Raw genomic sequence first — 17324 nt, forward strand, 5'->3', positions numbered from 1 at the left:
TGTGTGTGTGTGTATGTGTATAAAGTTGTATATGATTATATTGAGAAATACATCTAGCTAAATTATACATATTAAATCTAATAAATGCTATTAGAATTCAGAAAAGGGAGAGGTCACTTTGGGTTAAAATGGTTAAAGATTCATGAAGGAACCATAATATATACTGGCTTTTAAAAAGTTAAAATCTGTACAATTTGTTAAAATATTATAACTACAATAATTCTTCCAACTTACAAGATATACAAAATTAGTAATTATCTAGAAATATCATCAAGTTAGCAAATATCTTTTTATTTGAACATATTTATTTGAAAGGAGTATTGTTCCCTTCATATTTACCTTATACTTGGTATTTTTATTGGTTCAAACCAATTCAAGATGATTAGGAATCTACTTTGTGAACACACTGAAGGGAAGTTTGTTTGTTGAACTTAATAAAGGACAGCCATGAAATGATTTTCAGTTGCCTAAGTTAGCTACAGTATAGGTAGAGTTATGCATTACACCTAGTTCCTGGAGCATAATAATAGTTACAACAGAGTTGATAGGAGGAAATGGACAGCATGGAATTAACTCCCCTGTCCTCCCAAATATTTCTGTGGCTTCTAAGCAAGGGTTTATTTAAATTTGTAACTCAATTTCTTTAATGAAAAATAATATCTTTTTCAATTAAAAACAATTATTAATTAAGCAACTACTATACAATGGGAATGCAAGGATTAAAACAAAATTCCTGCCTTCAAGAAGCTTATTATTTTATTGGAGTATGGGGAATAAAGACAGAATACAAACATCTGCACAGAAAGGAAAAGATCAGAGAATACAAAGCTTTCTGGCCAAGCTTTGAAGGGAGCTAAGGAGTCTGTCATAGACTGTCAAATACAAGGAACGGCAAGGCTGGTTTGGCTGAAATAGAGTGCCTAAAAGTCTGGAAAGATAGGCTTATATAGAGATCATAAAAGGCTTTAAATGCCAAAGTGAATAGGATGTACTTTATTCTAGAGGGAGTAGGCCTCTGAATATCTGTGATCAGAGTAGTGACACAGCTGGACCTGTGCTTTAGGAAGATTAATTTGGTAGCATTATGGAAAAAGAACTGGAAAAGGCTAAGGCTAAAAACAGGGAGATCAATCAGGAGGCTATTGCTAGAGTCCTGTCAAGAGACAACAAGGGTGGGTGAGAGGGTAGCAGCTGTGAGCAATGAAGAGGAAATGGCAGGATTATGTGAAGGAAAAATCAACAGACTTTTGAAATGCATTGCACCTAGAGGAGGAAAGGAAGAAAAGAGGAGGAAGGGAGGGGGAAGGAAAGAAGGGGGTGGGGGGAAAGAGAGAGGGAGAGGGAAAGAAGGAGGGAAGAAAGGGAAGGAAGGAAAAGAGGGAGACGGGGAAGGAGCACAAAGAGACTCTACTTACTTAAGTGCTGCTCTGGCTAAATCATGTGGCATCAGATCTTTATATCTGGGGAGAATAAAATACATCACTTCAACACAAAGGTCTTTTACTTCAAGGAGATCAAGAAGAGAGCTCACATTTATACAGCCTTTTGCAGTTTACAAAGCCTTCTCACCAACCCTGTGAGGTGGGGACCATATGTATTATTTACCTTCGGTTTACTGCTGAGTTAACTAGGATAAAGTGATATACTAAGCTAAACTCCAGGAAAGCTTCAACTGCTCCTGAATACGTATGTAAAGAATTAACAAAAATGTTGCTGTATACACCACCACCCTCCCCCTAAAACTGCCCCAAGATGCCCTGGGTCTTGTCCTTCTGATTGGTTGGTGGCTAGGACCACCATTTCATAAGAGGTTCCAGCTATATATTCATTCACACATTTTTTACCAGCAGTAGTGCTCCCAAATAAGGACTCACCTCCCCCTCTCCTCCCTTTTCCAACTTAACTTGATTTTTTCTCCCCTATCAGAATGTGAGCTCTTGAGTAGAGGGGCTGCTTTATACTTCTATCTCATAGAGCCCAGGCACAGTGCCTGCCAAGAGTAAGTACATAACAAATGTCTTTTCTATAACTATTATTGAGCATGAAACACTAAAAATTCTCTAAGTGTAGTCTCAACCTTTTCAAGGCAATATTCTGTGTTTATTTAAACAAATATTTCCTACTATAAGTTTGTTTTATTGTTTGTTCAATATCAATGAATTTCTTGAAATCACTCATTGGGTCAGATGGCAACTGTAATGTTTCAGCTAGTTCTCTAGAGGACCTTGGGATCAGCCTGAGTCCTTGGTCTTAGTGGAGGAGTCCAAGAGGCAGGAGAGTCACCAGGAGGATGGTCAAAAATGGAATGTCCCTATTTCCAGTCCTCTCAGCCCTTAAATATCTTGATTACATCATTATAGCACCCTAAGTACATGTAAACTAGAGAACCATTATCTCATCAATTACACTGAGTTAACACTGTGTTGTAAGTATCCTTGTTTCAAATATACTTCTTTAGAGTTCCAGTCCTCTACAGAAAATCAGTAACTTAACTTTCAAAGCTAAATTCATCCCATTACTCTTCATCACATAAGAATTTGACAAACTTTAAGAGTACCAGTGTTAACATGCCAAAACTAGCTATTTGTCAATTTAGAATTGTATAACCTTTATTGCTCTATCCATCCACTGACACACACTCCCAGATTTAATGATTCACCTGCTCTTTGGTTTCCTTAGGTCTATTCCTAAATGCTTTTGTTGGACAATTCCTTACCTTCATTTGTATCTAGCCTTCTCTACAACCATTCACTTGCACTGAATGGCAATTTATTCCAGGCTAGCAGAAAAAGAAGCCAATATAATTTATTTTGATACTTATATTCCCTTCAGGGGGTGAGGTAGGTGGGGTAAGGGCTGCATAAATAATTTTACACTGGTAAAATCTGTGCAGTTCCCAAACTCATCTCTTGGATATGTACTTTTAGAAAACTTATTCATTATTTCAAACAAAATATAATAAAGAAGACAATTCTTTTAGCCTCTAGAATATAACTGATCTCTCATAGAAGAATTAAGATGTTAAACTGAGGTCTACTCCTAGATCCTTGTAAAGAAAATGTGATCAACATTCTAAACTTTGTACTTCTCAAAGCTTGTAACACAAGATACTTAAAACAGGGAGTTCCTACCCTCCAAAAGCAGAATGAAACCTGATAAATTACTCTCTTACTAGAATCTGAAGAGAGTTGTATTTGTTCTTCTCTCCACAAATTTTTATCTGCTCTCTTCTAATCTAACTAGATTTCTTTTACTGAAAAGGAGTAGAATTAGCAAGATCATTTGACTTAATACAATCCAGCCACATTCCATGGAATTACAGCTATACTGAGTTAGATAAAAAATAGTGCAGACCATCTCTGAATTTCCCGACATCCAAAAACTTTAAAGAGCCTATGGTAGCATTTGGTCCATGAAGTCCCTCCACTCCCATCTCCAGCCAATCTGGTTCCAAGATCAGTGTCTCAAACTAATCTGGTCTCTTCAGAGCTCTTTAGACAACCAAAAGTGAAGTTCCCCAATCTAAGGGGAACTTAAAATCAAATAATTTTAGATAATGAAGTGAGCAAAAGTGCTATTCAATTTGTTCCATTTCCCTCGGGCTTCCAACATTGTGGAAAATTTCTGTCACAGGTGATCTGTAGATTGTCAGAACTCTACTTTTTCTGGGCTATTTGAGAATTACTTTATTCCATTTAAAATAAAAGATGTCAGTATACCACCAACAGCAACCACTTGTGGTTATCTTAGAGAAAAGAAGTAACATGATAATTTCATACTTACGTGGTACCAGACAGCAGAAAGGGAATGCGCACACCATCCACCACCACAATATTCTTCACATTGGGCTTGGTTAAAGTCTTCTTACTTTGGGTTTGCACAGCTTTAAAATAAAATTCTACAATTAACTAAAAAAAAAATTAGCAGTTTTCCCCAAGAGTTTTGAAAAGCAATCCAGAAATTAGTCATCCAACAGGCATTTATTAAATGTCTATTATGTGCCACAGTATTCTGACACGTACAGGAGATGCAAACACAAAAATGAAACAGACCCAACTCTCCAAGAATTTACATTTTACCTAGAGAGACAACATGTAATTATGTACGAAAAAGACACAAAGAAAATTATTTTTTGGCTGGGGTGGGAGAAGACAAAGTATATTGAGAATATCAAGATATTAAGTGGCACCTGAATCAAAATGTAAAATAAACTTGAAATGATTGTAAGAGTTGAAGGTAAAGAGGGAAAGCATTCCAGAACATGACAGGCAAATGCATGGAGATGACAGAGCATATGAGGACCATCAAAAAGATGGCAACTATAATGTTTGGACTAGCTGTTCAGCCTGTTCAGTTCAGCCAAACTGTAGAATGGACAACTCAACAATCAAAAGACAAACATTGGTTAAGGCCTACAATGTGCCAAGTACTGTGCTGGGGACAAAAATGAACCCAGCAGCATAATGCTGGAAAAATATATTAGGGCCAGGTTGTAAAGAGCTTTAAATATTAAACACAAGTTTATATGTGATCCTTATGGTAACTGGAATTCACTGAAGTTTAAAAAGTGGTAGGACCTTCTTACCTTTTTATATGTATATCCCCAGTACTTAGCACAGTGCTTGGCACATAGTAGGTGCATAATAAATCATTACTGAAGTTGATTAACTAAAATAGTGAACAAGGAAATTGACTTAAATACTTATAGTTGTACTTATAATTCTAAAAAAAATTCAGTTTTGAGGAATGAGAATATATTTGTCTCCCACCAAGAATACCTGGCATTAGCTCTATTTCTAGGTATATTCCCAAATACCATTTCCAAATATATCTTTCTCCCTTCTCTAGGGCATCATCCTTGGAAACAAAGGATATAGAAAAGAGAGGAAAAAAAGCATATCAGTTCTTTATTTCACACACACATAGGACTCCAACTTTGTAAAGAAGGAACCAAAGGTGGAGATGTTGCAATTGTGTTGGTTACTCTCTATGTGTGCTAGCTTTGCTTAAAAGTCTGACAAACATCCAGAAGATCATATCGGGATGTACTATCCACAAATTGCACTTTAGTTTTTGGCTGAAGCCATTATTTGCAAACACCTGGAATTCTTCCAGGCTCTGTCTCAAACAGACATTCAAATGATAAGATCATTGTAAAACTGTTGCAATGAAAGGGAAATCAGAAGCTGAGGGTAAATATAAAAAAGAAATCACAGAATGTTCAAGCAGAAATGTTCAAGTCAGGAGATCCTAATTCCAATGTCAATCTGCTTTCTCTGCTGACTCGAGGCTAAAGTTCAACCTTCTCTATTTAGCATTTAAAACCCTTCACATGCTTGCTCCAGTCTTTCCAGGCTAAGTGCCCACTGCTTTCTCCCTTATACCCTCATACACCCTCCAATAAATTGGCTCTCCAGCATGCATGCAATGCTGTCTTTAACTCACTACATCTTAGAACTATTGCTGTGTGGGAAGGGGGAGAGATCCCCTCTGCTTGGAGAGAGGCAGGTCCAATTGGGAAGTTCCAAGTTCGCTAACCCCAAAGTCTGTGGCAAAAAGGAAGTTTTATTTTTCACTAAGCTCTCTTTGCAGACAAATCTCTTAATGAGGAGATTTGCAAAGAATGAGTTAACAGAAACCTATTTTATGAGCAGATCTTGGAGAGCAGTTTGAGCTGATTATCACAGTCAGGATTTGCCAGATGAATGAAAATCACTTTGAAGACTTTCTTCCCCCCCCCCCCCCAGAATTTAGAGTTTCCTGAATGGGGATCTGGCTACCCAAAAGATCAATAAGGGGTTATTTGCCAGAGATTTCCAACTGAATGATGCTCCTTATCTTAGAAAAAAGGTTTGTCCTGAAAATATGCCTTCTCCTAGACTCTCTGGAGTCTGGGAGACCTGGAATTTCCCTTCTTTTACAGATCAAAGGGGACACAATTTTTACAGAATAAAGGGGACACAATTTCAGAGTTCATCTGTTAGAATGACTTTATTGGTTTGTTGTTTTGCAATCATGTCTGACTCTTCATGACTGTCATTTGGGTTTTTCTTGGCAAAGATACTAGAGATACATTTTCTCCTCCAGCTTATTTTACAGATGAGAAAACTGAGGCAAACAATTAAATGACTTGTCCAGGGTCACACAGCTAGTAACTGAGGCTGCATGTGAACTCAGATCTTTCAGACACCAATCCTTACACTCCATCCATTGTAGCACCTAAAACTACTTGCCTCCTGAAAACTACTGGCTCCCTTCAAATAAGGCTCAGATCCCAAAGCCACTTCCTGTTGAAGACCCTTAATAATTGGTCCAACTGGTTATTACTCAGCCCAGGGATTTCTTTCTATTTTATTAGTATTTATTTATTAGTCAGCCAATAGTACAATGGAAAGTCCCTGAGGGCATGGGTTGTTTCTTCGTTAAGTACCCCTCCCCCTCCCCATTGTAGTCAAACACAAAAGGTACTTAATAAAATTTGTTGAATGGAAACCAACTGAACAATAGCTGGCATACTACCACTACTGGTTCCACTACTGGAAGGAAAGCAGTTTGTAAGCCTTAAATTCTTATATACACATCATTTACTATTACTCAGCTAGAAGAGAGGGCTGCACTTGGAGTTAAGGCCGATCTCAGATCTCAGATCCCAGCCCTGATACTTGCTGTGTGATCCTGACAAGTTACTTAATTACTTTCAGACTATAAATTATAGGTGGCTGGGCCTATTCAACATTGACAAAATGACAGGACCTTGACAAGTTATCAAAACTTAAATGACTTAAATCCAACCTCCTCATAATTTTTTTTTAAAACAGATGAGGAAATAAGAGCCCAGATAATTGGAGTGACTTGACAGTCAAAAATGTTTTAGCAATATTAATAACTGGCATTTATATAGAATTGTAGGGTTTATAAAATGCCTTATATACATTATTCCTATCTCTAAACCATTAAATTAGCATATCAGTAGAAGTCAGATAATCTTTTAGCATATCAAAAGCTTTCATAAAATTAACAAATCAAAGGCTTTCTTTGGAATTAAGTAAATTGGAAGTACCCTAGAAACCCTAGTAATCTAAATAGACCTCAAAATTGGAAATCCTTCTACCTCTATAAATACTGTTTATCCTCCTCCCCACCATCACTTTGTTGCTTTCATTTTTAGAATCTAACCTGCAGCCAAGAGCACAATAAAAACAAATCTTTGCCTCTTGAACTGGAGATGATCTAAAAATACAAATTCTTTTGAGATACCTCCTGACAGATTGGCTAGAATGACAGGGAAAGATAATGCGGAATATTGGAGGGGATGTGGGAAAACAGGGACATTGATACATTGTTGGTGGAATTGTGAACACATCCAGCCATTCTGGAGAGTAATTTGGAACTATGCTCAAAAAGTTATCAAACTGTGCATACCCTTTGATCCAGCAGTGTTTCTACTGGGCTTATATCTCAAAGAGATACTAAAGAAGGGAAAGGAACCTGTATGTGCCAAAATGTTTGTGGCAGCCCTCTTTGTAGTGGCCAGAAACTGAAAACTGAGTAGATGCCCATCCATTGGAGAATGGGTGAGTAAATTATGGTATATGAATGTTATGGAATATTATTGTTCTGTAAGGAATGACCAGCAGGATGAATACAGAGAGGACTGGCAAGACTTACATGAACTGATGCTGAGTGAAATGAGCAGAACCAGGAGATCATTATATACCTCAACAACGATACTGTATGAGGATGTATTCTGATGGAAGTGGATTTCTTCGACAAAGAGAACTAATTCAGTTTCAACTGATCAAGGATGGACAGAAGCAGCTACACCCAAAGAAAGAACACTGGGAAATGACTGTAAACTGTTTGCATTTCTGTTTTTCTTCCCGGGTTATTTCTACCTTCTGAATCCAATTCTCCCTGTGCAACAAGAGAACTGTTCGGTTCTGCACACAAATATTGTATCTAGGATATACTGTAACCTATTTAACATGTATAGGACTGCTTGCCATCTGGAGGAGGGGGTGGAGGAAGGGAAGGGAAAAATCGGAAGAGAAGTGAGTGCAAGGGATAATATTGTAAAAAAAATTACCGTGGCATGGGTTCTGTCAATAAAAAGTTATCTTAAAAAAAAAAAAAAAAGAGAGAGAGAGATACCTCCTGACACCAGCCTGGAACCTCAACAATATTTTGAAATTCAGTTTCTAAACCCCAACAAGATTATCTTTAAAGGCTCTTCCAGCTCTAAACTATGATTATATGATTTATGAAATCAACTAATATCACCATAATTCCATCTTCAGTAAAAAACCTTCAGATCATTAAATTTGTCCTTATAGGTATTTCATTATTTGTAAAGGGGTACACTATTCATTGGGCAAGAATATTCCAATTGACGAGAGGAGCCCAGAAACTCACTCTTTCTCTCTGACTTTGAGAATGAGCCAAGAGGTAAAGTAATTGAAGCTCCTTGAAGGAAAAATTCTCCTTGAACCCTGCCTCTGTGAGACCTGCCCTAGGGAATCAAGTAAAGTGGTTTATCTAGGTGGGGCTAGTTGAGTCCTGAGTTGGAGATTCCAACCCTACTGAATTGAAGAAAGATCCATTCAATTCCAAGATTGTCTATTCTGATTCCAGCTCAAACTCCATCTACCAGCCCCCATCAAGAGCAAAGCCCAGCTTGAAGCCAAGGCTCCTATTATAAAAAGAGCCAATTTTAAGCTCAGTACTTGCAGAGGCCCTAATATGCCATGCCAAGGAAACTCTCTCTCTTCCTGGCATAGCAGCAAACCTCTGCCCACTGAAATAACATTCTTCTTCAGCGCTACCCTCTCTTTATCTTCCTCCCCTATTTCCCTAATAAGACCTTATACCTCTCTGTCAGGACTTTGCCATTAAGGAACTCAGTCTTTCTATTCATGCATAGCAAAGGCTGACTTCCCAGTGCCAATAATAAACTTCTTTTTATCAGTCTAGCTTTTCTGGTTTGTAAATTCCTTTATGAAGGATCCTTGCACCATTGAAGGGGTTACCACAATACTCTATCATGCACCAAATCCCAAGGGGATTAGGGGAGCCAAATCTCTTCATTTGGTTCCCCAAACCTAGCACTAATGTTATCATTTAACTCCCTGACCACACTAACCCTAATCTCATCACAATGACTAGGCAAATAAATCTCTTGATGATAACAAATAAGCCAGCTTTTAGCTATATATCAAGTTCATATAAGGTTTAGTGGTACAAGCTAATTGTGTCAGGACTTGGCCATAAGCAGACAGATCAGCTGGTCATCAAAGTTCCCAACACTGGACCATGGGGATGCCCTCAAGAAGCTTTAGTCAGAAGGTTATTGGGTGAGAAGAATGCTTTATAAAGTGTTAAGTGCCATAAAAATGTAAGTTATTGTTATAAGACAAATCAGATTTCTCCTTTCTTATCATAATAAACTGAACTCAGAAAATATTATACATGTTCTACTAATAACTGGGAAATGATGATAAATAAGATAGCCCCTCCCTAACCTGTTTTACACTTCAAGATTTAGAAACCCCAAGATGCATGCAAATAACTATAATATACCTGATGTCAGTGGCTGGGAGGTGGTCAGTGATCTTAAAGCTGAAACAAAAGATAATTTTAAATTTATTTTTAAAAAGAAAAATATTTATACTTTGTTAGATCTTAAGTTTTAAAAAAAATTTTAAAGAGAAATGAAAATTTAACTTACGGAATTTGGTGGCCCAGGTAGATGTCAGAGGCAGATTTCTTAAAGTGCGAGTCAATATGGAAGTCATTTTGAAATCTTAAAAAAAAAAAAAAAAAACCACCTAAATAATTTACATGTTTTATAGCTAGATTCTGTAAAATGCAATGCATGTATAACACTTTAAAGCCAAGATGACTTTCTGGTCATAGGACTCAAGACTATTTCTGCCAACTCGGGCTGAATAAGAAGGCATTCTTCATTTTAAGAAGCTCCTGTTTTACAGTAGCTTTTCAAACCTGGAAGAATTTATAAGATGGGACAGTAGTGGCAAGCACTAAGCAGGGTTTACTATAACCATTAGACATTCTAAAGTATACAAACATTCAGAAGCTTTTGGCAGGGTATAAAAAGATCCTTCAAGCAGGCAAGAAGAAAATGATAGCAGGTACAGATGAAAGAGGAAGAATTTTTAAAAAATAATACTTTTTCATTTTCAGAAATTTTTAATAAGACCTGTAATTTCATTGGTATAGCAAACTCCTGATGAGAAAATTTACTCAGCTAGTGAAAACTGGTACCTGTCTTCAAACTTCAGGCCTTGGGGAAGGTGTCTTCTCCAGAAATACAAACCACTGGATGTAAGAGGCTCTACTGAAAAAGCCTGGTCTTTTGATTTTGAAGCCTGCTCTTTATGCACAATGTCATGTTGCCACGATGGTTAGAGAAAGGGTGAGGAAAAAAGACGAAAGAGTAGATGTGGGGATAAAAATTCTGGCATAAGTATATATTTAAAATTTATGTAACAACATTCTTAATTCTCCTGCTAGCTCCTGGTGCCCCAGATAAACTACCATTTTAATATTGCCCATTTCATTTCCATTAATTAGAAGTTGTCTCTGCTATAGGAACAATTATATACTTTTCATAATTAAAGTTAATGAATGTTATTTGTTCCTTTAAAGACACAAAGCAAACATTGCATAAATGTTTGTTGGTAGATCTACTCCATAATTTTTCAAGGATTACAATCTAAAATAAATTGAAAAGAAGTCAAGGAGAATTAGTCCCTTATCCATGAGAGAAAAGATAGCCATCTCTTAGAAAGATGGTGCTGAGTGTGTTGTTTTTTTTTTTTTAATTTTTTAAAAACTTAAAATGCTATGCCACTTGCCACTTATCATTAGCCTTCAAAATAACTATTTTAAAAATATTCCCTATGCCTCTTCCCCTACCACTGCAAAATGGTTTTGCACATAAACCCTGTTTAGATTGTGGCCAATGTGGTCATTCTTTAAAACTAATTAATTGAACTATTCCTTAACATTGCAAAATACCTGAATAAAATAAGATCATTTACCTGAGAAAGCTTCTACTATTACATTAAGGCTATGATATCAAATATAATAGATTTGAAAAAGTTTTGCCCAATCCATTAGCTTTTTGCATTAGTACCAAATATCTACCAGTCTTCCTCTAAGTTCTAGTCTTTTCCTCTGCATTATTAGGCAGAGAAGCATACCAAATTTTCACGAATTCATCCTTTTTACCCATGTCCTGTTATAAATCCTTTATATAGCTCCACTTCACATGCCAGAAGGCTTGTTTTAAATTTCTGGATATTATATACATTCAAAAGAAATGCATGTCTCCCACCAGTTGCTCTTTTGCATATCGACTGCTCATTTCTTTAATGCAAATATTTCTTTCTCCAGTGCTATCTGTTCTGCCACAAGATCCTGCTACATAATTCTTCTGTGGTACAAAATATAAAAAATACAGATTGTCTTTGGGCAGAGGTGGGTGGGTGTATATATGACTTGCACACCCAGAATATTGGCTGTGTTAAAAAGATGGATGTTTTAACTTAATGCTTAGAGGTCACTAAAAGCATTTCCCAAAATGCAATATAGCCTCTGGCCTTTCTCTTATTCAATTAAGCCCAATCCAATTGTCACATTTAAAGTCTGAGATACAGACAATTGATAGGTTGACTCAGGGGTCCTCAAACTCCGGCCACAAGCCAGATGCAGCAGCTGAGGATGTTTATCCCCCTCACCCAGGGCTATGAAGTTTCTTTATTTAAAGGCCCACAAAACAAAGTTTTTGTTTTTATTATAGTCCGGCCCTCCAACAGTCTGAGGGACAGTGAACTGGCCCCCTATTTAAAAAGTTTGAGGACCCCGTTAATTCTATGGATTGCTCTTCTAAATGCTTACCGAAAGCAGAACAGGCATACTTTTTCCACTGGATATTTCCTACATGAATAATTATGTGAACCTCTTTTAAATGATTAAGTATTTTATTTAGAAAGTTTTATACTATTCTAGGGTCTTAACACAATCCAGAGCCAAAGGACCACACTAGCTACAACAGAAATTCTTAACTTGTTTGTGTCAGAGCAGTTAGGCAATCTTCTCAGAATATTTTTAAATTAATAAAGTAAAATACACAGGAAATCAAATATTGAAATACAGTTGTCAAAATATGTTTTTAAAATAAATAGGATGATATCCCCTGCCTTCCATTCTTTAATATGGTATGGAATATTAGAGATTTCTTCATGATTTGATTTGTTCTGATGAATCTTTTTCTCTCTTCTTCCCCTTGCTCCCTTTTTAGATTCTTTGATATAAAAGATGGCTATCTGAGTGGGAAAAGGGAAAATCTAGGCAATATAAGAATAGTATTTTTAAAAGTAGACTACATTAAAAGACTGCAGGTCTTGGAACATTATATATCAAAGAACTAGAGCTGCAGCCAAAAATAATATATGCAGTGAAGTTAAGCATAATCCTGAATAGGAAAAGAAAAAAAAAAAAAGCCATTCATTGAATTGCCAGACTTTTAGGATTTTGTTCCAAAAAAGATCTAAACTTAAAAGAAAATTTGGCATGAGGAGGCAGCTAGGTGGCGCAGGGGATAGAGCACCAGCCCTGAAGTCAGGAGGACCCAAGTTCAATTTTGACCTCAGACACTTAACACTTCTTAGCTGTGTGACCTTGGGCAAGCCACTTAATCCCAAATGCCTCAGGGGGGGAAAAAAAGAAGAAAGAAAAGAAAAGGAAAGGAAAAACAAAAAGAAAATTTGACATGAGATCCGCAAGAAATATAAGCTAACCATCAAAGACTAATTTCAAGAAATTCAGTGAGGACAAACTATATATTTTTTTCTATTTTGTTTAAAATAATTTAAAGTTTAAAAGTAAAAAGATAAGTCTATAGTAAAATATTATTTGTGGAAGTGCCTATTCCTTTCTCATAGTTTTATCAAGAATTCCTTTAATAGATATGTAGATTATTTTCAAGTTTTTTTAATGATAAGGCAAACACATATGTATATAGCATATTTTCTGTCACCTTTTTTTTTTTTTTTTTTTTTTTTTTTTTGGAATAATGTCTGATTTTTTCCCTAAGTATTCGGTACCTTCATCTCTTCCAAATATCTTGAGAAGCAGTCTCTCAAAATGCTTTTAAAATTACGATCCTTAATATGTTTAATTATTTCTTTGTATTCTTGGATGTAATTTGTACTTCTTAAATAAGATACTGGCACAAAGTACCAAAAGTACAAATCTAGTGGCTCAACTTTCATAGGAAAAGTAGTTTGTTAAAGAAACTGACAATTTTTTCCATCTCATTTTTTATTTTTTATTATTTATTTTCCTAGTTTCATCCTCACATGTTCTTAGGACGATCTAGATTAATGGGATCTCTGATCAAGCTTTCTTTTTTCCCTCTCTTTTTAATTTGAAAGCTTTTTATTTTCAAAACATTTGCATAGTTTTCAATATTCGCCCTTGCAAAACCTTATGTTCCAAATTTTTTTCCCTCTATTGCCTTCACCTCCTCCCCTAGACGGCAAGTAAGCCAATACATGTTAAACATGTGCAATTCTTCTATACATATTTCCACAAATATCAAGTTACACAAGAAAAATCAGATCAAAAAAGGGGAAACAATGAGAGAGAAAACAAAATGCAAGCAAATAACAACAAAGAGAGAAAATACTGTGTTGTGGTCTATCCTCAGTCACCAGAATCCTCTCTCTGGGTACAGATGGCTCTCTCCATCATAAGTCTGGTCAAGCTTTCTATAAATTTATATGACCCTCTACTACTTGTCCCAAAATATCCCAAAGTGCTACTCCATAAATTTTTATAAAAGAATTTATATTCTAAACAGGAAGCCCTAGGCTGTCTTATCTTTTCACACAGCAAGAAAATAAAAGTTATCTGCAGGCTGAGGACTTGACTTATCTCCCTAACTTCCTTGAAGCAAGCAGCTAGAAGGTAGCCAGAAGACCAGGCTTCCAATCCCACTTCAGATACTACCTATCTACCAAATCAGGGAGGGTGTTGAAACTGAAAGTGCCTGAGCAATCTCACCTCATGGGCTCATTTTGCCATAGCAATATCCCTAAAAATGTAGTTAAACCCTAAAAATATACAGCTGTTGTTTCTACACATTGATACACATATATACATATATATACACACACACATACATAAACACACACATATATGTATAGTAACTGTCCAACGTCTGACGCTAATAATTTTATTTTTAATCTTTTATCCTTGCCTTGAGTTACTGAGCTCAGGACATAGACACCACGGTGAAAAAATTACTCTCAAAGAGGATCTTAGTATTTCTGAGTTGAGGAATTCCCCAACACTGATAAAAAGAGTCAGTGACTAAATTTGGCTTACTTGGATTGACAGAAACTGTAGTTGTTACTTTTAATCTATAGTCAGAGTCTAACTTCTTCTAATGCAAGTTCATTATTACAAACTACTACAATCTGTACTCCTTTTCTTGGATAGGAAAATAAATGGAAGAGGAAAGAGAAGAGACATTAATTTTCCTAGAAGAAATAATAATGATGATAATTAACATTTATATAGCATTTTAAGGTTTACCTTTCTGCTCCCTTTTGATGCTTTCCATATCTATTATAACTGATTACTAACTTATTCTTCTGCAAAAAAAGAAACCTGAAAAACACATCTTCTATTTATTCTCTATCCTATCCTTCTTTCTCCTCCTTACATTATTACAAAAATCAAAACAAAACAAAACCAAAAAATTTGGCTTAATCCCAGTCTAATACTTCTAGAAAATGCTCACCTAAATTAACCACTTCCCTACTTGGGATACTTTTCAATTAATTGGCTGTAGGGATGAAATAAAAATAGTTCACATGTTAAAAACTAAGGTGGTATCTGTCAGGAGAAAAGTGCTAAAGTAGAAAGTCCTGGGGTTTGAGGTGAGTAAGCATTCCAATTCTGCTATGATTTTTACACTTACGGGAGTAGATCTTTGACATCACTGGTGTATAAAACTCAAGTGTGGAAATCCTGTGTCTGTTGAGAGCACCAGTCACTCAGATCTATAAGCTTAGAGTCAACCTATCACTTTTCAACTCTCCTACAGCTTTTATAAACCACTTGGTTTCCAGCTCTTGACAATTCTATTTCCACAGCATCTCTCTCTCTTTTCTCTACTCACATGGCCACTGTCCCATTTCAGACACTCATAACTAATCTCTTCCTTAGAAGCCTGCAAATGTTCTAATTGGTTTCCCTGCTTTAAAACTCTCCCAGTACTATATTCACTTCTTTTTTCTATTGTTTTCCCCCTTTGTTCTGATTTTTTCTCTCTCAACATGATTCATAAAGCAATGTATATTAAAAATAAATAAAACTCCCTCATCTCCAACCTGTCTTCAGTATTGTTGTCAAAGAGATATCCCTAAGGCACAAGTTTAATCACATCTTTTCCTGCTGAAGAACTCCAGGTCTTTGCTCTTATTGTTTGACATTTTAAGCCTTTCCCAACCTATCTCTAACTTACCTTCTAGTATTATTACATAATTACTTTCCTTCAACACACTTTGGCCTAACCAGTTTAGTTTTGCTGTTTTTCATTTATCACACTCCACCTCCACAGTTTTGTTGCTATTCAGTCATATCCTTTATGACTCCAAGGACCATAGTACAACAATACTGTCCATGACGTTTTCTTGGCAGATGTACTAGAGTAATTGACATTTTCTTCTCTAAAGGGTTGAGGTAAAGTTAAGTGACTTGGCCAAGCTCACACAGCCAGTAAAGGTCACTGTATTTGAACTTAGGTCTTTTTGGCGTTAGCAAGTTTAACAAGTTTACCAGTTTACTGAAGACTCAGATGAGGGTAGAATTTTTAGCAATAAAGAATTTCTTAATTAAGATATGTACATTTTTTAGACACAATACTATTGCACTTAACAGGCTATAATATAAACATATATACACTGAGAAACAAAAAAAAAAATTCCTGTAACTCATTTTATAGAAACATTCACTTTACTATAGTCATCTGAGACTGAACCAACATCTTGTACTACAAGAGAACTTTCCTGATCTCCCCAACTCCTAAGTCTTTTCTCACTTAGAAACTACTTTGCATATATTTATATGAGTCCCTGTTATTTTCCTCAATAGACTATAAGGGAACTAAGGGCAAGGGCTGTTTCACTCAAGTATTTGTATTCTAGGGCCTAGCATAGTACTTGACAAATGCTGACTGACTGATCCCAAAATACAGGTCTGCCCATGGTCACCCACCTATCCAAGAAGCTTAGTGGCTTCCTATTGCCTCTAAGATAAAAGACAAATCCTCTGGGAGGATTTTAAATGCTTCATAATTTGGCTTTAGTGTATCAGTCTTTTCCAGGTTGATTACAAATTACTCCCTTTCACAAAAGCTACATTTCAGCCAAACTGGACTAATAGCTGGTACAGAGAACACTGCATTCCTCTTTGTGCCTTTGTACAGATTGTCTTCCGTGCCTGGAATGGATTTCTTCATGACCTTGCCTTTTACAAATGCTAGCTTCCTTCAATGTTCAAGTACAACTTCTTACAGTCTTTTTTGATTTCTTCAGTTGAAAGCACTCCTAATTTCTTTATATATATAAAATGTGTGTGCATATATGTACATATATATTCATAAATATAAAATATATAAATAATTTATAGATAGAATTTTATGTTAAAGTAATTGCATCTCTCTATATAAATAATTTATGTATATGTTTATATACATAAATGTATATATACATGTGAATGTATGTGTGTGTATGTGTAGAATATTTTTCCCTAGCTAGGTGGTGAAGTAGATAAAGAATGCAGGTCCTAGAGTAAAGAAGACTCCCATTTCTCAATTCATATCTGGCCTCAGACACTAGATTCACGATCTTGAACATGGTCACTTAACCCTATTTGCTTCAGTTACCTCATCTGTAAAATGATCTCTAGAAGGAAATGGCAAACTACTCCAATATTTTAGTCAAGAAAATCCAATGGGATAACAAAAAATTCAAAGATTGAATCAACTGAACAACAAAAAAGTTCCAGGAGGACCAATAGAACTGTTTTTTGTTTGTTATTTAAAATTTTCATATCTTTGCATTCTTAGCACCTAGAAAATGCCTTTGCACACTTTTGGCACTTGATGCTAGTTGAATGAATCAATAAAATTCCCACCACACAATTTATAATCTTAGATAAATGTGAAAATGTTTAGAAGACTTCCACATGTTTAACCTATATTGGATTGCTTGCTGTCTAGGGGAGGGGTG

At 35.9% G+C, this 17324-nt stretch overlaps 1 protein-coding gene across 2 annotated transcripts in view; it reads right to left on the reverse strand.

The window, feature by feature from the left end:
* The window catches only part of HADHB (hydroxyacyl-CoA dehydrogenase trifunctional multienzyme complex subunit beta), a 46008-nt gene that overhangs the window by 25024 nt on the left and 3660 nt on the right, over positions 1-17324 (reverse strand). For both annotated transcript variants that reach the window (XM_051976338.1, XM_051976339.1), the window contains exons 2-5: positions 9725-9799; positions 9577-9615; positions 3784-3883; positions 1416-1460 (exon numbers count right to left, since the gene is read on the reverse strand). In XM_051976338.1, coding sequence (XP_051832298.1) covers positions 1416-1460; positions 3784-3883; positions 9577-9615; positions 9725-9791 — 251 coding nt within the window. In that variant the 5' untranslated portion in view covers positions 9792-9799. The remainder of the gene's footprint in view (positions 1-1415; positions 1461-3783; positions 3884-9576; positions 9616-9724; positions 9800-17324) is intronic.

This window comes from Antechinus flavipes, chromosome 2 (assembly GCF_016432865.1).
Source record: "Antechinus flavipes isolate AdamAnt ecotype Samford, QLD, Australia chromosome 2, AdamAnt_v2, whole genome shotgun sequence".
NCBI classification, from domain to species: Eukaryota; Metazoa; Chordata; class Mammalia; order Dasyuromorphia; family Dasyuridae; genus Antechinus; species Antechinus flavipes.